This window comes from Carettochelys insculpta, chromosome 15 (genome assembly GCF_033958435.1).
Source record: "Carettochelys insculpta isolate YL-2023 chromosome 15, ASM3395843v1, whole genome shotgun sequence".
NCBI lineage: Eukaryota > Metazoa > Chordata > Testudines > Carettochelyidae > Carettochelys > Carettochelys insculpta.
In genome coordinates, this window is record NC_134151.1 from 31,874,551 (window position 1) to 31,894,888 (window position 20,338).

The 20,338-nt window shown below is 43.2% G+C and overlaps 1 protein-coding gene across 4 annotated transcripts in view; it reads left to right on the forward strand.

Annotated features, from left to right (window-relative positions):
- Positions 1-2,534: 2,534 nt before the first annotated feature.
- HMGXB3 (HMG-box containing 3) overlaps positions 2,535-20,338 on the forward strand; it is a 28,269-nt gene continuing 10,465 nt past the window's right edge. Inside the window, exons 1-12 of one of the 4 annotated variants that reach the window (XM_075009786.1) lie at positions 2,535-2,797; positions 4,945-5,092; positions 6,962-7,136; positions 7,788-8,354; positions 9,035-9,133; positions 10,178-10,309; positions 14,263-14,687; positions 14,951-15,132; positions 15,516-15,613; positions 16,238-16,336; positions 16,907-17,059; positions 19,402-19,703. In XM_075009786.1, coding sequence (XP_074865887.1) covers positions 4,947-5,092; positions 6,962-7,136; positions 7,788-8,354; positions 9,035-9,133; positions 10,178-10,309; positions 14,263-14,687; positions 14,951-15,132; positions 15,516-15,613; positions 16,238-16,336; positions 16,907-17,059; positions 19,402-19,703 — 2,378 coding nt within the window. In that variant the 5' untranslated portion in view covers positions 2,535-2,797; positions 4,945-4,946. The remainder of the gene's footprint in view (positions 2,798-4,944; positions 5,093-6,961; positions 7,137-7,787; positions 8,355-9,034; positions 9,134-10,177; positions 10,310-14,262; positions 14,688-14,950; positions 15,133-15,515; positions 15,614-16,237; positions 16,337-16,906; positions 17,060-19,401; positions 19,704-20,338) is intronic. The other 3 variants (XM_075009787.1, XM_075009788.1, XM_075009790.1) reach the window with 3 other exon arrangements.

The following is a 20,338-nucleotide window of genomic DNA, read 5'->3' on the forward strand; positions in this document are numbered from 1 at the left end:
ACACGCAGCATGGAGGGATGTAGGGCTGCACTGAGCGGGCAGCTGAGGAGCAGTGCATTGCTTTCACACTCTGTACACAAACCCCAATCCTGACCTCTGCTTCTCCTCTGCTCAGCAGACACCAGGCAAGAGCATGGAGAAAGCAGAGGAGCCTGCTGGCTGCACACATATGCAGCATAGACGGACGCAGAGCAGCGTTGAGCAGGCAAGACCCCCAAGGGGTGCGGCGTTGCTTTCACACTTTGTACACAAACCCCAGCCCTGACACCACTTCTCTGGGCTCAATGTCCCCTGACCTGCCCAATGTCCACTGACCTGAGCTACTGGGCTGTGAGTTATGCCACTTATTTGAGTGTACAGGTTACTCAAATACCAGTTAAACAAGAGTTTACTGTACACATACATAGTAAGCTCCCATCTGCAGAACTTCAGCAGGATAGCTGCTCTCACATTAATTTCCTGCAGTTATCTATGAAGGAGCTGACTTTATTGGATGAAAAGAGCCCTTAGAATTCTCATTTGAGATGTGTTTATAAAACCTGGTAAAAATTAAAGTTATATCTCCCTATCATTAGAGATAGAACACCTGTAAAAATGTATACATAAATAAATCTAAAACCAGAACAGACTCACTAAATAAGTATTTCCCAAATTTATTTGGCCTTTTAAACTCAAAAGAATTTTGCAGAACTCTTAATAAAAGTCTTATACATAACTTAATCCCTCTCAGCCCCAAACCGGCCCCTTACTATTTTAGGATTAACCCAGCTCAGCCCCTGGGACTAACTCATCTACCCAAAGAGGCCCTGAGCCTAACCTTGCCTGAACAAACTCCACCCAAGTTAGCTCCTCCCATTACTTCATCCCATATAGTGGACAAACCTACCTTAGTCACTGCTGCTTCTCCGACTCTAGTCCCAAGGGCCCAATTTCATTGGCCACCCTATGGCAATGTGAGAGGCCAGTCGCAGCCAATGAAAGGCAAGGACAATGCAGAAACTGCAGGACCTGTCTGGCTCCTCCTCCGGATAGCTATTGGCTCCCTTGGCCCTGCCCACATTTCACACGCATCGGCTACTTTGCAAGTGAGGGGCTCTCTGTGGCTCCCTTCCCTGCCACTGCTCAAATAATGGAACCGAATTCAGTTGGTTTAGCGGCCAGATTCCTCCTGCCACCCTGCTAGCCATTAAACTAATTAAATTAAGTTCTACTGTTTCAGTGGTGGCAAGGCAGGGAGCTGCAGAGGAGTCAGTGGCAGAAGCATCTGGAGCCACAAATGACTCCTTACAGCTGCATGTGGCTCTGGAGCCACAGGTTGCTGACCCCTGATCATTTTCTTGTGGAACACCTTATGGGAAACACTGCACTAAATGGACACCAAGAGGGTACCTTAGCTTTCAGGCAGCTTGTGGCAAGGTCTGAATTGATGTGTGTGTGTGCATGCATGTGAGAGAAAGAGGTCTCTGAAGTTATCAATTCCCTTATTCCTCATTCTGAGGTGCTGTGTACTAGTCTACTGTCAAGCTTAAAGCTGGAATAAATGTGGTTCTAATTTTACTTTACTGTTTCAGAGCGGACACACATTGGCGGAGAGAGATGGATTAACAGGCCTCTGTGGCATTTGCGATGTGACTTGACAATGGCTATATTAGTTGTGTGTGCATGTGCATGCTAGGGGAAGGAATGACACTTTAGGATCAGGGTACCTGGACCCTCTTTTTGTTCTCTGTGAAGTGCAGCTATCTGGTGCACAATTGGAGCTCTTAGGCACTATGGTAGTACAGACCCTTGATAGTTTCACCTGGGAGTAGCTACTATAGCTGAAAAAAATTTGGGACTGGATCAATGTTCCCTTCCAAATTTTCCATACATTTGCAGAATAAATTTTGTTATGTGCACTGAAGCACATATGGACCTATACAGCGGTAGAAACACATGCAGTTAGCTGCTGGCACTCTGATAATCAGCAGCGCAGCATGTGAATCTCTCCTGGGTGGCTGCCCACGTGCACAGCTTACAGGCATGGCGAGACTGGAGGTGCCACTGGGACTAAGCCCAGGGATGGCTGTGATGGACATATTCGGGCAGGAGCAACTGTGCAAAGTGGGATGATACGGAGATGAGTGGAAATGAGCGGCTCGTGTGAACTGCAGGAGTCTCGCTGTTCGCTAGGGGCGGCCACTCGCGCATTTCCAGAAGAGCCGCCATTTGCTAGGTCGAGTGGCCCAGGTCTGACTCTGCTGGCAGGGACGCTCCATGAGGAGCCTGCTGTCCCGCCAAGCCTCCCACAAACACCCACCTGTCTAGGGCTGTCGCTGTTAACCCCAAAAGGAGCGTCACCCTCCCCTGAGCTCCCTTCGCAAGGCCCTCGCTGAAAAAACCCCTCCGCCTCAGCGTTTTCCCGCCTTCGATTAGCACCGCCTCCCCGCCCCCGCCGCGGGCCGCTTCCCACTGACGTCAGAAGGCGTGAGGCCGTAGGTTGTGCTCTGACCCCGGAAGGACTTGGAGACGGCTCGGCACTTCCGGTGCGGCGGCCGGGCTCCTCCCGGTGCTCAGTCGCTAGAAGCCGGTTGCTGTCACCGCTTCTTCAGGGGTCGAGACACGTGCTGGGCTGGGCCGGGCCGCCTCCCCGGCATGCTGGGGCGGCCGCCCCCTTCGCCGAACGCAGCCCCCTGGGCCTGCGTCCCCCTATGCCGCTCGCTGGTCGTTTTGCCGCTGTCCCCGTCTCCTCGCGGCTGCAGCGGGCTGTGTGCCCCGGCTGGGATGTGAGCGGGCCCCGCTCGCCCGGCGCGTCCGAGTGAGTAACCGCCTTGGTCGCGCGGCGCGCTGGCTCCCAACGGACCGGTCTGGCGCTTGCCGCTGCCTCGTGGGCAGCCCGTGCGCGGCCGCTGCTCCCCCAGTTGCCTTCAGGTCCTGCGGTATCGGGCTGAGCAGCGGTGCTCCGTGACCTGCCCGCAGGTGGTCCTCATGGGGCTGCGAAGGCGGAGCGCCTCGAGTGGACACGCTCCGCGGGATTAAGGCAGTTGCTCTCCCCTCCTTGGTAACTGCGGCTTGGCTAGGAAGAGTGGTCGCCTTTAAGTAACGTGCGAGCGTAGCCCGACCTCAACGTGTCTTTTTACGGGGTGTGTGGAGTTGTGTGTCTTACAGCTCCGTTTAGCTGGTTGAGCCGTGCCCGGGCATAAGGCAGGTGTGAGGACTTTTCAGTATCCTGTTTAATCTTGTTCTGCTCTGGGGGTCAGCTGGATCCTGAAATTCTGACTCTAGCACACTTAGTTGGCAAAGCTTACTTCAGATTAAACAGGAGAGGGCACCTCTAAGGATAAGAGGATTATCTAGTCTCCGTGCTCATGCAAGGTTTGGCTTTGCTTTTGTGAGCATGGACAGTCAGGCAAAGTGGTTTTCAGAACTGTCTCCCGAGAACTGACGGGGAAGAAAAAACACACAATGGTGGCTGTCCCAAAGCTGGCACGTTTCAGCTTTTAGGTGCCACTAAATAAGAATGGCCATACTGAGTCAGACCAAAAGTCCATCTAGCCCACTATCCTGTCTTCTGATAGTGGCCAAGGTCAGATGCCACAGAGGGCATGAACGGAGCAGGTAATGATCAAGTGATCCCTCTCTGGTAATCCATTTCCAGCCCTTCACAAATAGAGACTAGGGGTACCATTCTTACCCATTCTGTCTAATAGCCATTGATGGACTTAAGGTTCAGAAAAGGGAAACAAAAATGACTAGGGGTTTGGAACAGGTGCCCTATGAAGAGATTAAAAGAAGACAGGCTTTTCACCTTAGGAAAGAAGAAACTGAGGGAGGGTATGACGAAGGACTATAGAACCATGACTGGTGTGGAAAAAGTGAATAAGGAAGTTATTTGCTTATTCCCATGAAAATTAGGGGTCACCCATTAATTTTGTTTGGTAACAGGTTTAAAACAGAAGGAAACCTCCATGAATTTATCTAGAGTGTTTTTTTTTTTAAATTCTATTCAGAAAAAGTTTTGGTCTTCACAACTTCCTCTGGCAAGGAGTTCCACAGACCTGCTGTGCACTGTGTGAAGAAAAGTTTCCTTCTGTTTTAAACCTGTTACCAAACAAAATTAATGGGTGACCCCTAATTTTTATGGGAACAAGCAAATAACTTCCTTATTCACTTTTTCCACACCAGTCATGGTTCTATAGTCCTTCGTCATATCCTCCCTTAGTTTCTTCTTTCCTAAGGTGAAAAGCCTGTCTTCTTTTAATCTCTTCATAGGGCACCTGTTCCAAACCCCTAGTCATTTTTGTTTCCCTTTTCTGAACCTTTTCCGATGCTAAGATACCTTTTTTGAGATGAGGTGGCCACATCTATACACAGTATTCAGGATGTAGGTGTATCATGGAGATGTATAGCAGCAGTAAGATAATCTATTTTATAATGATTCCTAAGATTCAGTTTGCTTTTTTGACTGCTGCTGCACATTGAATGGATGTTTCCAGAGAACTAGTCACAATGACCCCAAGATCTTTTTTGAGTAGTTATAGCTACATTAATTCTCATTATTTTGCATATATAATTGGGATTTTTTCCAATGTGGATTACTTTATATTTATGAAAATTAAATTTCATTTGCCATTATGCCTACCCTGGGCAGGACTTCCATTAGAAATTTAAAGGAAAATGGCTAGTCCCGTGAACCACCTAATCTTAGTCTTGATGATTTGCTGTAGTATCTTGAATATGTTCAAGATCTGTGCTGTACTTACTTCCAATAGTGTTCCTCTGTTCTTCTACTATGCAAAACTCAAGAAAAAATAGTAAAAATAAGGTAAGTTTCTGATCTGTTAATGGAATCAAGGACGACTAGTGTGGCCTTCAGTTTACAAAGGTGAACTAAAAGCATTTAATTTACCAAAACTTAAGTATAGTTCAAAGGTTCTGGAATTTTTAAAATACTGTCTGTTTTAGAAATGGAGGATCAGTACGATGGCACTGAAGTAACTGTAGTGATGGAGGAAATAGAGGGCACCTACACCTATGCCTCTCCAGTACCATCTAAGAGGAAAAAAAAATACAAAAGTCCTGGAGACCAAGGGGAAAAGGCCAAGAAACCCAGGTGCGTGGCAACCTCTTCTTTGGCCAGTTAAGGACTGGCTTTGTAAAAACTGGGAATAGTATTAATTTCCTCTGATATAAGACCTCTGCAATATACCTGGTCTGGTTTGCTTATTGCACAAAGTAACTGCTGCTCAGCTCCAAAGAGCACACATATATCCTATAAATAGGAATATAGCCTTATCACTTTGTAATAATTTTATACACATATCTTTCTGATAACTGCTCTTGCCTGACTAGAATCCTTCAGTCTCTGCATTTTTTTGGTGGTGGGGAGGGAGAAGAGTACCTCTTAATTGCAGAATTTCACACTAATTTTGTTTAAGAAAACATTGCAACCATAAGGACAGCTTAAAACAGACTTCTGTTGCCTTCTGAGTTGTAAGCAGCTTGAAACCGTAACTGTAAGGGGGAACAGCTTCCTTCATCTGAACTGGGTATAGACTGACCCCTAATGACCAATTAAAGTATTAAGGATGCTTTATGCTGAATTAAACTATAGTATTTTCATTTGAAAGAAGTCTTTTTAAAACAAGTCTGCTAGAATTTCTAATTGGCTACTCTGGTGTACAGCAGAATTTACATTAAGATAGTCAGTGAGTACATGGGACCTTGGTTATAAAATGGGGTAGAAGAGGTAAAGCCGTACCTCAAATGAAAGCAAAGGAAGCTAAAAAATTAGTATTTTCAGTACAGTAAAAATCATACAGCCAAGAGCTCCACAATTCATATAGTTCTCTCTCCTTAAACAGTAGACTGTCCAACCTTCATCTTTCTTTATCTCTCTCTGGCCGTGTCTGCACTAGCCCCAAACTTCGAAATGGCCATTTCAAAGTTTACTAATGAAGCGCTGAAATGCATATTCAGCGCCTCATTGCATGTGGGCGGCTGCGGCACTTCAAAATTGGCATGGCTCGTCCAGATGGGGCTCCTTTTTGAAAGGACACGAGCTACTTTGAAGTCCCCTTATTCCCATCTGCTCATAGGAATAAGGGGACTTCGAAGTAGGCAGGGTCCTTTCGAAAAGGACCCCCGTCTGGACAAGTCGTGCGGCGGCGAGCCGTGTCAATTTCGAAGTGCCGCAGCAGCCCGCATGCTAAGGAGGTGCTGAATATGTACTGCAGCGCTTCATTAGTAAACTTCGAAATGGCCATTTGCATGGCCATTTCGAAGTTTGGGGCTAGTGTAGACATAGCCTCTGAGAGCTAGTTTATAATCCTAATGGTCTCCATTTTTTCTGTGAACCAAGAATCCAGAATCCTCCACTTTCCTTCCTAGAATTAGACTGTAATCTAAACAAATCCCTTTATTGCCTGCAGCACTTACTGTAACTGTTTCCTCAAACCAACAACAATTCCCCAGGTATCTATCATTTCTCACGCTTTCTCAGGCTTCTTCCTTATATCTGAGTCTGGCCTGAGCTAGTCACGTCTTTCGTATCCCATGAGCAGAACCATGTGCCCCTCTGTGAAGCTGAGCTGATCTTGTCGCAAGCGAGTCTCAGGCCTGTCTGCCTTTAAGGGGCCAGTTATCCTTTGACTGTACCCAGTAATTTCATATTTATTTTGTAATCTATCATTTTATGTCTACTAAATGGTTAAAACACTATTAGAGACTCAAGTATGTTTTGCAGTTTGTTGAATGATTGGTATTGGTCTATAGGCCCTCTTCCCCAAATCCCTTCATATGTCCTTTATTAATAAAGACTTGCACATTTTTCTGGTTGTCTGTAGAAAACAAGCCCATGATAGTTTTTATAATTGCCTCTGAGGCCAGTACATACCTGGTGGTGTCCCCCTCCCGCTGATTCCCCCCCCTTGATATGTTGTTAAGGAATAGACTTTGAGTTCACTATCCACTTGTGTTTCAGATCTGCTTACCTCCTATACTATTATGATATATATTTGAAAGTTCAGCAGGAGCTCCCCCACCTTCCTCAATCTGAAATTAACAAGAAGATCAGTGAAAGTTGGAGATTGCTCAGTGTGGCTGAAAAAAGCTACTATTTGGAAAAGGCCAAGCTGGAGAAAGAAGGCTTAGACCCGGTAAGTTAACATTCTTAAATAGCTTCACATCTCCTGCCATCCCTAGGCATGCGAATCATCAGTTGCTCTATCTTTTGCTTTCACTTACTAGTTTCACTTAATATAAATGGATTTTGGTGTCAAATAAGCACAGTCTGTGTGTTGAGAAGTAGTTGGAAAAACCTCTCCATTAGAATTGAAGTGCTTCTCCTTTTTTTTAAACTTTGCAAAGCATTTCGTGTCCAATGGTATCTGATTACACCCGACTAAGTCACATTATAGTGCTGCAAAGTATAATGTAATTTAACGAAGCCTAGTGCATAAAAGGACAGAAGCAGAATAACTCAATGTATGAATTGGGTATTTTAAACCAGCTCTATACTGTGGCTGGTTTAGTAGCAGTTGCATCCATCGAGCCAAAAAGCAGCACTAGCAGACTCCGAAAGGGTTCTGTCTAGTACATGGTGGCCAAAGGTATGGGGACTTTCTGATAAGATCGCCAGGATGAGTGGGATTATTGTAGGGGATAAAAAGAGAGGATTCTGAAGGCTCTGTTAGAAGTTGGAAGTTATTTGAGCTGTAATGGGCGCACTTAAAAAAAAACCTTGAACTAAACCTGCTTCCTTCTGCATCTCTTGCTCCTCTTTATTCCGTGTTTTATCTTGTCAACAGAACTCCAAGCTGTCCACTCTGACTGCTGTAGTTCCAGATGTTCCAGGTTTCCGTAAAATCCTCCCTCGTTCGGATTACGTAATTATCCCTAAAACCACTCTTCAAGAGGACAGGAGCAGGCAGCATCTAGAACTTTGTGTGGCACAGGGCCAAACAGCATCTGAAGGAGTAACGGCTTCCACCAACATCACAAGTGTAGCCCACGATGCCATGCAAAACATCCTTTCTGTGGACTCGAGCCGTGTTGGCATTTCTGAGCAGTGCATTGCCATTGATGGACTGTCAGAGGAAACTGCCTCATTTTGTCAGTCGGACACTGTAGAAGAAGTAGTTGCTTCAGAGATTCTTTCTCATTACGTCAAACCTATAGCCGATAAAATGACTGGAGAAATCCTCCTGGATGAGGCTTCTTTGGAAATAGGAGAGGGACATCCATATCACTCAACTAGTGTGGTTATTGAAGAGACTCTTGTTAGTAGCTCCAGAGACATCTCCAAAGGAAGCATTACAATGGCACAGCCCCAGGTTTCTGATGGTTTGTCTGTGGTAACAGTGGTGACTGGGAGGGTAAGCTAAGCTAGTGGTAGCTAGTAACTATTTCTATTAACTTATTGCCCGAATTTTTCCTATAGCTGCTTAACATGTTTGTAGTGATTCATGCTGGCTGACAGTGATATCAATAAATTACCCCATCCATGTTCCTCCTCAACTAGATCAATATTGATGGAAGCAGCAAACTTTGCTTATTATAAGACAGTCAGAAATGCAGTGCAGCATCTCCTCTCCTCCCTTCCACTGTTTATCCTCAAGCCTAAAAGATAGTTCTGAATTAAGCTGTGAGGGTTGGGTTGGATTCCATAGATATACTAAAGCATTATTCTATGGAATCTGTGGTTTAGCTCTGTCCCATGTGGCTAACTTCCCAGCTGCAGAGGACTGAAAGAAGACTCCTTTCAAATCCCTGGTTGGTATTAAGGATTCAGTGACACAAAGCAGTTTCTGTCTAGGAAATGTGTATGTTACTTTCTTAGTGATTTCATCATCTTAGGCTCTCTCTTAATAATCTATCTGCAGAGCACTCCCACTCCTGAAATCCTGTCACTTGTACTACGGGTGCCTAACAGCTTTACAGTAGTGATATGCTCTTAAATCGGGTGTTGATTCAATATTCAGTAAAATGTCAGAACACAATTAGATCTATAGTCCTGTCCGTTATGTATTCTTTTTCCTCTTCCTTTTGTTTTTAGGATACAGATGAGAGCAGCTCCTCCATGCCTACCACACAGTTTATTATGCTACCTCTCCAGTCTCACTCTGTTGTGGAGAACCCAACATCAATCAAACTGGTTAGTAAATGAGGAGCTTGTATCTTTCTCTTTGGGCTTATCTAGAGTAGTATATGGAAGATGTTTGTACCCTAAGGTAGACAAGACCCACTCACTTATCTGCTCTAGGATGTTAACATCTGTTGGTTAACACCTTCCAGCTCAGCCTAGGCATAGCTTTAAGGGATTTTATTATGTTCTGCAACTTAGCCATTTGGTCAGGGTAATCGCTTCCTCTTTCATAAGTTCCTTAATACTCTAACAGCTTCAACTAAATTTGAAATAATGGTGTTTTATAATGAGTATAAAAACAAATTCAGTCAATGCTACAGCTTTCTGTACTGCTTATTTTGATGAGTTTTGGTTCATTTTAGACTGTCTTCATGCTTTCATCTCATGGTATGCTACTTTTTTTGTAATGGTGTGTGACTATAATGTATAGATTGACTGAGGAAGGTGGAGGAACAGCTGATAATTGCACTGTGACATTGTTGAGGCTTTTGATACCTAAAGAGAAATGGAAGCCAGTTCAAGTTTTAGTTAAAATCCTCATCAGTGAGATTTCACAAGAGCCATCTTCAGATTTTATGGTTAGCTCTCATTGTGCTGAACAGAGTAATTCATGGCCCTTGACTATTTGCAGACTGATACAGCAATGGATTACCTTATACTTGATTCATCTTTCCTTACATTCATAAAGGATTGAGAACTTTTAAAAATGCAAGCTCAGTTTCTTCAGCAAAAGTTGTATCTTGTGCCAAATTGCACAGCCATAGAGAACATCAGCTTTGATAATATTTAGTAATCAGTAAAGGGACCTAGATACCTGAACTTCTAAGTTCTGACCAGAACCCTGACTCTCACTTACCTTTTACAGGCAAAAATTTGACCTTTGCATGCATCAGTTTGTCATCTACAAAATGTGTAGTTGTACTTGGGTTTATAGAGGATTGTGGTGATTATGGCGTTGAATGTTTGAGCGCTTACAGACAGAGAATGATGACTGTGTGTCTCGTCATGTCGCTAGTTCTACAAATAAATTGTTGGTAAAACTTTTTGTTTCAGACAACCACCTACACCCGCAGGGGCCATGGAAACTGCACCAATCCTGGCTGTTCTTTTACTTATGTCACCAGGCACAAACCGCCAAAGTGCCCAAAGTGTGGGAACTTCCTGGGAGGAAAGTGGATCCCAAAGGTACCATTCTGCACTTCATATAACTTTATTTCCAATGACTGAGTGTCAGCTGAAAAATGACACTTGTGTGAATACTTTGAAACCCCAAAGTCAGTCTGGGCAGGTCACAGACTTGAGGAAGTGAATCCCCGATATTTTCTTCCAGTTATTCTGTTAGAATAAGTCACCAGTGAGATTTTCTATCACAGAGCTCTTTTTTTGGATTTTTTGTCTCTGTTCTGAAGACGCCATTCATGCAGTAATTCATATAAAAGTGCAACCTTGTGAAACACTGACTCCAAGACAGGTTACTGTTCCTTTCTTTGCTTTCTGACTGCAGCACAATGCGAGTGTTTGAAAGATGCCCAGCAAACCTACTTACAGCATCAAATGAGTTTAAGGACTCAGTTCAATCACTTGTCTCATGGGCTTTTTATAGACAGGTGTGTTTTTAAAAAACAAAGCATGGTCTTGTCTGGTTTGGAGCCATTCTAATAGGCTAAGCCATTTCACCATGGTGTCAGAGGGAAACAAAAAGCAAACTGCAAATTAGAGAGGACAGTTGGATCACTGGGGAGCCAAGCCACAGGAATTCTGCAGAGGAGACCAGTGCTCTGAGTGAATCTAGTTGTTTGCAACTATGTTAATAGTGTTAAAAAGCGGAGGTTTGTACAGTAACATTGAAGGGCTAGGAGGAAATTCCAGAGGACAAAAGTTGCTTGGGTTTTAAGATGTTCTGTTAAGTACACAGTCACAGTGCCAGAGGAAGGATAACACAAACCCTGTTAAAATGGAAATCCTATTCTGCTGTATCCCACTTAAACTATTGGCTACCTTGTTGGCAATATAAAATAGACAGTTCTTACTTGGAACCTTGAAGAGTATATCCAAGAACCTGGTCGCTCATGGCATTTAATTCAGGGGATGCACACATGAGAAATTTCTGCTGACAGAAGTCTAAGGAGGTTGAATATGCAAATTTCCAACAGTGGCTTTGTGTGAGTCTGTCCATAAACCTTCTGTGATCTTATCCTGTGATGCGATGACCCATTTTAAGTTTAGAGTAGGGACTGTCCTTTTTACAGGTGGTAAGGAGAAGGGAAATGTGTGTGGAGTCCCTAACCCTAACCCAGGGAGATGCTGACCCATGATTGAAAATACCCTGTGTGCTTTCTTGCTACAAATAAATAATGGCATCTTTTTCAGCATTCTTTTGCAATTATGCTTAAATACACAGCCCATCAACAGTAAAAATATCACATTCCTGTTTGCAGAATATTTGCTGTGATTATAAGAAACTTCTAAGATTAGTAGAGCTGAAAGAATTAGAGAACTCTTTAATGTCTTTTTAAAGTTTTTACTCTGTGCTGTTGGCAGTGCTGTGTGTTCAATTTCACGGTTTTATTGATGGTTCAAGGACTTGAGTAATGTGAACACCTGTGGTTTTACCAGTTGCAGGCTGCAGAACTAAGGCAGAAAATGAATAGGTACCAGGAAGATAAGTGCACAGAGGGTAGGTGGGGTAGAAGTAGGCTTGAATACGTTTGTAGTTTTAGGGCCTGTCCAAAAGATCTTTGGAACCTAAATGAAGCAGAAAATCCTTCAGCTTGCTTGTTTTTTTAAACATTCCAAAATGCTAAGAATCATTAAAAACCAACAGAGAATATCTTAGTGCCACTATAAAAATCCATGGTATGCCCACACCTTGAATAATGCGTTCAGATGTGGTCACTTCATCTCAAAAAGGTTATACTGGCGTTGGAAATGGTTCAGAAAAGGGCAACAAAATTATTGGAGGGTTTGGAATGGCTGCCATATGAACAGAGATTAAAAAGGCGGGGACTTTTCTGCTTAGAGAAGAGGAGACTAAGGGTGAATATGATAGTGATCTATAAAATCATGATAGGTGTGGAGAAAGTGAATAAGGAAAAGTTATTTACGTGTACCCATAACATAAGAACTAAGGGTCACCAAATGAAATTAATGTGTACCAAGTTCAAAACAAACAAACAAAAGAAAATATTTCTTCATGCAACACAAAGTCAGCCTGTGGAGCTCCTTGCCAAAGAATGTTGTAAGACCAGGACTTTATTGAGGCTCAAAAAAGAGCTTAGATAAACTCATGTGCTACGTCTACACTAGAATTTTGTCCGCAAAACTTGCAGTGCATTTACACACAATGTGTTACGTTTACAAACTTGACAAAAAAGCTGTGTAGATGCTTCTGGTGTAGACATAGCCATGGAGGTTAGGTCCATCAATACTTATTGGCTAGGCTGAGTAGGAATGGTATCCTTAGCCTCTGTTTGTCAGAGGCTGGAAATGGATGACCGGAGAGGAATCGTTCAGTGATTTATTCGTTCTGTTCACTCCCTCTGGGGCACCTGGTATTAGTCATGATTGGATGATAGGATACTGGGTAGACGGACCTCTGGTCTGATCCAGTATTCCTATTCTTACGTTCTTAAGGGAGGCGAGATGAATGAGGACCAACTTCTTTTATTCTTCTTTTATTGGACCAACTTCTGCTGGTGAGAGACAAGCCTTTGAGTTCATGCAGCCCTGATGAAGAGCTTATTCATCCTGTTTCTCTAATATCCTGGGACTGATACAAAAATAACACTGCATACACTGAACAAACAGTGTCCATGAGTACGTTGCCTGAAAATGGAATTTCTTGAAATTTGATAGTATATTTTCTCTAAAAGGGACACCATCCACTAAACTCAGTTCCCACCCCTCTATCTGAGGCCCCAATCTATAGTTGGCTTTTCCAAGGAAAAGCTTTCCTTGACTTCAACCTCTGGTGGGGACAGACTGAAAAAAAACCTTCAGCTGGAAGTTTAAATACCCTCTCTTGGGGAATCTGATTACTGAATTACCCCAAATGAAGCCTTCCTGAGTGCTTTCAGAACCTCTCTCCTCCCCACTCCAGTCTAGCCCTGTGTGTAACAGACATGGTTGCTGAGTTAGCACACTTAGTTCCTAGATTGGGTGTGTGTGGGAGGCGGGAAAAGGCAGCTCTGGAGAGCTGGAGCTGTAAAAGAGATGGCATCCTGTTTAGAGAAAGCAATGGATGAGTGAGTTCTGAGATGGCTATTTTGACAGTAAAGGTTGAACCTCTCTAGTCCAGTACCCTCAGGACCTGACTGGTGCCAACCCAGAGAATTTGCCATACCACAGGATGTCAATATTGTTTAGCACATTACCAATACTTCCACTGCATACTGGGCTCTTACAGGATGTTTAGGGGATAAATTAGAGATAAATAACAGCACAGAACACAGAGCGCCAGGAATGGTGGCTGTTTTTTTAAAAAAAAAAAAAAAATGGTACCATGGGAAATTTGGCTGTGCCCACGATAAGTGGATATTCAGCTAACTAACGTCATGCTGGGTGACAGATATTGCTGGGCTACAGAGGGCCAGATTAGAGAGGGTCAGCCTTTAATGCTGATGTTCTGAGGGGGTTTAAAAATGGCTAAGGCCTAGTTTATGTTTGAACTTTGGAACAACCTAGCTGCATTGCTCCGGGGTGTGGAAGAAAGCCCTGAGCACCATTGTTAAGCTGACCAAACTCCCAGGGTAGATGTGGTTGGGGCTGATGAACAGCAGTATCTATGTTGAGGGAAAAATATTTCAAGGAGGTGAATTACCCACGTGGACTGAAAAACCTCTCTTGTTGCCATACCATGTGTGAACACTGTGGTGTTTCAGCAGCATACCATAGACCTAACTTCACACTATGAAATGAGAAGTATTTGTGAAAAAGTCAGGATGGGATAAACATTCTGTCATGTTAACAAGGATCTCCGTGTATAAGGAGGTGTATAAGCAATGTGCTACTGAGGCCCTTGCCTTTTCCTCTCACTAGTGTTAAGGAGCCATCAGCAAAGATACAAATACATTGTGGATGTGAAAAGTCTGAAGCTCTGAAACGTGTGGCATGTTCTGATATTTTTGTTTTTTTCCTAGGAAAAGCAACCCAAAGGCAAAGCTGAGCAGACTTCAGGTATCCTCCTGAAAGCACCAGTGGCTAAAAGAAGCCAGCAGCCAGGAGCCCCAGAGAAGGTAGCTGCTCAGGAGGATGCCACCAAGTCTACTCTGGAAAGTTCTGAAGCTGTCAACCAGCTACTGAATGCAGTGCCTGTTCGGGAGCAAATACAGGAGACTGAATGGGAGGAAGTGATCATCTCTGAGGCTCACATCCTTGCAAATGGTGTGCAAACCCAGGACAATGGGACTGCAGCAACTGTGATGCTGGCTAAAGATAGTGATGTGCAGGGCAACTCCTCCTCAGAGCAGCCTGAGAAAGACAGCATAGGGACAGTCTCACAGCCATCTGCGAAAATGACAAGTCCATTTGCCAGTCCAACTTTGACTGTAAAAAAGCCAATGGGGTGAGTAATTTGAGTGATTTCATAGAGGCGTCACACTGACCACCATTGTGTGGTACTGATCAGTGCTGGTTTTCAGCTTCATAGCTCATTTGGGTAACAAGTGAACCAGGATAATCCAAAGTCAGAGAGTTGTCCTCAAACCCTTCAAAAATGTCACAGCTATTCGTTTTGCTCTCTGCTATTCTATCCTCTGCCATGATATGTGACTGCACTTCATTGCCATAGGTGGACCTTTCTCTGCAAGTGCCCTTCTTGTCTTTCAGAGTCGATGCTCTTGCTGGTGCTCCCAAAGGACAAGAACTGAAAAGCAAACCAAAACCGAAGCCCTCCTTACTGGCTGCTGCAAGACCCATGAGAGCAATTCTACCTGCTCCTGCTAGCTTGGGGAGGGAAGCCTGCCCAGAGCCACTCAGCAGCCGACAGGGCTTTCCAAGTAATGGTAAAAGTGAGAAGCCACCCACAACAGGGTTAAACATCAGAAGCTCCTTAAGTATGGGGAGAGGGGGCAAATAGCACATGGCAGTTATTGGAATCTTAATTTGGAGTGTGTTGCTTTCATCGTGTTGCAATGTTAATGCCCTACCAAGACCTCTTAGAAGTACTTGCTCAGATTACAGATGTGTAGAGTCTGGGGGAGTCACCAGTCAGCTTTTGGCAGCAAAGGGCTACTTCACCTGCCCACTTAGCAGGAGAGAATGGGATTTGCAAAACCTCATTTGATCAGTTCAGTGGACAGCAGCTCCACTGTGACTGTTTGCCAAAGTTGTCACAGTGTGTGAAATCCACTTTTTTATTTTACTTTATCAGCTGTTTTCTTCCTTCTTCAAGATAAGCATTCCCCTGTGAGAACCTCAGGCCTGAAGCCCAGTACGCTGAAGCAGTTGGGTCAGTCTGTCCTACAGCCATCTAGCATTAGTGAGCGAAAGGTAAGAGTGATTCTTGCTTTTCTAAATGCACTTGGATTTCTCTGCTAGATTCAGAGTAGGTTTTCACTCTTCTGAACTAAATGTGTAGAAACTGAGTATAAATCTGGCAACCCCTTCATGATTTGTGACCTATAATGTTGCTTACTATGAAATTCAAATGAGACAGCATATACTAGTGGCTGGTGCACAGAAATCCAGAGTCAAGAACTATTGAGTTTTACTCCTGGGTCTGATGCTCTGTGGCCTTGGACTAGTCTTTACATTGCTTCTCTGACAACACTTTTTTAGTTATTCTCAGGGGTATTTTGGAAATCTGTTACTGCTTTGGAGATGTGATGTGTGACAGAAGTACTATGTTTTATTCTCTTGTGTGTTTGAGATGACTGGTTAAGAAGCAGAACATGTAAAGCTCTTGAGATAGGTTGTATGAATTTTAATCTTATCATTTATGGTAGGGAGGGGAGTGCTAAAAATCCTTTGTTACTAAAAAAAGGAGTTCACTGGTCTCCTTTTTAAACCATTACTAGGTGCTGCTTATGAGCTGTAATCAGTGCCAGATCTCTCAGATGTTTGATTTATGTGCTTTTCTTCTTCTGCCATCCCCCCAAACTGCTTCATCTGCAGCTCCAAGGCAGCCCAACCAGCAGTGCATCTCAGGTGAAAGTGGTGGAGGTCAAACCAGACATATTTCCCTCTTATAAATACAGCTGCACTGTAACTCTGGTAAGGATCTTTTGGTGGTTTGATTTCTGATATGGAACACCATTGAGCATTTTTTGGGAACTGACAGTATTCTGGAAAGGCAATTATTTTCCTCTTCTCTGTTGGACCCAGTAATGTGACCCGGCTGTTTTGGGTCCTCAAACAATGACTTCTGTGCTGTCTGCTGTGAAGGCACAACTTGGGATTTGTCTCCTTTTAATTTTTAAATGCAAGTATTGTCCACGTTTAGTGGTGTTAATACAGCACATGGCATCTCAGACTCCTGTGTGTGTATTGATAGGATGAGCTTTCTTGCATGGCAGTACTAGTTTTCTTGAAACTTCCATAAGAAACGGCAGAGGTTTTAAGTGTCACCACAGAAATCTAACAGGGATGCCTGGGAGGTCAGCTCAAACTCGTTTGCTCCATGAACTGCAGTGCTGGCTTTAGAAGGTAATGATTTCAGGTCACTACTGACCTGCCCTGGATTTGAGCCAGTCACATAAAGTTGAACAGTTCTGTGTGGTATTACAAGTGCTTTGAGTGACACAGTCCTTATTGTTTGGTAATCTTTTTTTTTTCTCTTCTCAGGATTTGGGATTGGCGACATCACGTGGTAGAGGGAAGTGTAAGAACCCCTCTTGTAGCTACATATACACAAATAGGCACAAGCCACGGATCTGTCCCAGCTGTGGCTATAACCTTGCCAAAGACAGAGCTGAGAAAACAACTGTGAAATCCCTCGTAAGTTCTGTTCTGTTCTTTTATGCTGAAATTTTGAGTTAATTATATTTGGTCTTTTACATTCATAGATTTCAAAGCCAGAAAAGACTGTTGTGATTCTGTTCTGACTTCCTGAATAACGCAGGCCATAGAAGTCCAAATTATACCTCATTTCTATTTCACCTTTGTCTAGCTTTAGGTTCCAGCCAGTGGGTTGTGTTTATAACTTGCTGTGGTTGTTGGCTTTCTGGGTTGTGTATAGAGTAGGTTGAAGCTCAGGATTTCCATTCTGTGGAAAATTGGCATTTTATGAAATTTGTGTTTTGTTTTGAATTACAACAAGATCAAACATTTTCCACAAGATGAAATTGTTGGAAAAAATTAGTTTTGGGTTGATAGGAAAGTTTGCTTTTGATTTTGACTTACAAACATTTCTTTGAAGTGAACAGTCATTTAGAAACAAAAAGTCAAAATGATTAATCCCAAGAAGGCCTAGAACTTTTCTGCCCTATTAAACCGCTGTTGTTAAAAAATGAAAACTGCCTAAACTGAGATTCTTTGGTGAGTATTTAGATTTTCATGAAATAGCATCTGGTGACTGAAAAACGATCCACTGGAAAATTGTCAACTCATTGTATTTGTGCAGTGACCTCTTCTTGGGGGCTATTCACTGTCCACAGTTGCGACTGGTAGCTTTCACTGAGAATGGGTACTACAGAGCAATAGGACTCTAATCTTACCGCTCTGCAATTAAAAAAAAAAAGTCTCATGGAACAGATACAGATGGAGGGAAACCTCCTGAAACTGGTAAGCAACATCTGCCTTGTTTCATTTATGCAGTCTGAAAGAGGTGAAGTCCTATGTTTGTAATCTGATGCTGCATGGGTTATTGAGGTGTGGTGGCAAATATTGGTTCAATTTGTCCATTTTCTACTACAACATGCTATTTACAAGAGTTTGCAATTCAAATTTATACCAGTCCTGGATTGGTGAAAGACAGATTCTTAGCTAGGTTTTTTATTTAGTTGAGTAAAATTCCTTTGATGGGATGGATATATATAGAGATATATATAAACAAATATCTACTTCTGGGTTTTTTTTAAATTTAGTTTTGAAGTTCACTTGTATGTTACACACAAAATTGTTTTGGATAAAACCATAGAGTTCGCCTTGTACCTAACTAGCAGACTCAGCATGTAAGCCAGCCGCATGCTAGTCCGTACAGTACAGTAAACTTGTTTCCTCCTTCTGTGTTTTACTCTGAAGTAAAAAAATTTTCTTAGTGTAATCCCCAGATAACCCCCCTGTGAAACTCTCCCATAAACAGATATTTAAATAATGCTTTCCTTCTCTGCTTCCTTAATGCATTACGTTGGCCTGGCATTTTTGAGAGGGAATCTCGTTCGGTTTTTCTCCTTGGGTGTTTTGAATTTCTGTCTTCTGGGTTTTTTGCTCACAGCCTTAATGCATCTCTAATATGGTTTGTCATTCTGCCATGCTGTCTACCCTTTTTTTGGCCAGGCCATGTATTTCATCACTAGACTAGACAGACACACAACCTGAAGCATTGGCATGATGGTTTGTTTTATGATTGGGTGGATTAGAGTCTGTTTTGTTCTTTGTCTTGTTGAGCCCCCTAGCATTTGATTCTTCTCTTCCTGTATACTTCAGTTCTTTGAGCTGTAGTTCCATAGACTGCTCTGTCATCACTTTTTTTAATCACAACGCAGTCAAAGCTGAGCACTTAGTTTTTTCCTAACGCTAAATTGCTAATCTTCTCCTCTGTGGATTTTTAACTTCTTTGGACCACACATTGTGTCTTGACCCCATGTTATAGGAGAGGAGAATTTATGCGGTTGCCTGCACTTAAGTAAATGACGTTCATAGAAATGCTAGAGATTATTTAACTTGATGAGGTTTAAGTATCTTGCTCATCTACACCTCTCCATCCTCTATTGTAAGTGGTAATGCTTCATCACAAAGTTTTCTAAAGGCCTGGGCAGGAGATAGTAGTCACTTATATACATGAACTAGAAAACCATAGTGGATGAGGTTTCTTCACTGCAGCAGTCCACATGTCTCTATAAAGCAGTTCTACTGCAATAAAAATAACTAACCCAGCCCTTCAGGTTATGAGAGGCAAGGCACTCTGCAAAACAGAGCAGGGGACTGGACTCAGCATTTCTGGATTCTGTACTATGCTGTTCTGACCTTGTATAGATTACTTGATCTATTTGTAGCTGTTTACTTACCAGCAAAATGAGTAGAATAGTCCTCTACCTCTCAGCAGCGCTGAGGCTTCATAATCAGCTTTTTATTCCATGTTTGACAAAAGCCAAGTGAAATTTTGGCTCTCTTTCTAGGAGCTCAGCTCAGGTCTTCCTGATGTACTGAACACCAGTGAACCCCTAACACAGTCCCAGAAAGAGATCCAGCGTCAGTCAACGCTGCAGCTGCTGCGCAAGGTAATGCAAATCCCAGAGAATGAATCGGAACTGGCAGAGGTCTTCACCCTCATCCACGAACTCAACAGCTCACGGCTCATCCTGTCCAACGTGAGTGAGGAGACCGTCACCATCGAGCAGACCTCCTGGTCAAATTATTATGAGTCTCCGGCTACACAGTGCCTGCTCTGTAACAGCTCTCTGTTCAAAGGGGGACAGAAGTAAGATTCTGTTTTTGGATTTGTGATCTTATTCACCCTTATTTTTGATCTTTTTTATTAAAGATGCCTTTGAGGAAAATACTTCTTTCCTCCCCTCCAGACGAAAAGCCATTGTAAATACTATGCAACTTACATCTCTGTAAGGAGTGCATATTTCCCTTAGCTCCCAAGCTCTGCTTCCAGCCCATCCATGCTTTTGTGAGTTTGGGACTAGACTGTAACATGTACTTGTGCCCTTTCTGCCTCTCTGATGGTGATGGTATTGAACATAGCAGTCCTGGAAGTACACAGCTTGCAAATACTATCCAGAAGCAGCATGTAAACTTTGCGTCCGCATCTCTATCCATGCACCTTAGTCCTCATACTGTAGTACCATGTGCTTACTCCAGTTCCGTACCCTCTCATAACTCTGCCTGACTTGCAGGATTTCTGTTACTCAGAACACTTCAGCCCTGAATGGATGTTCTCAGAAAGCAATGAACCTTGGTTTCCAGGCACACAGTTGATCAGTATTAATCTTTGTGCTGCTACCATCTTTGAGATGTAGCTCCAGATTCTTTTGAAATGCAGCAACAATGATCCTCATCCTGTTACAGCTCCTGTACTCTTTTGCTACACAGCTTTCAAATGTGAAT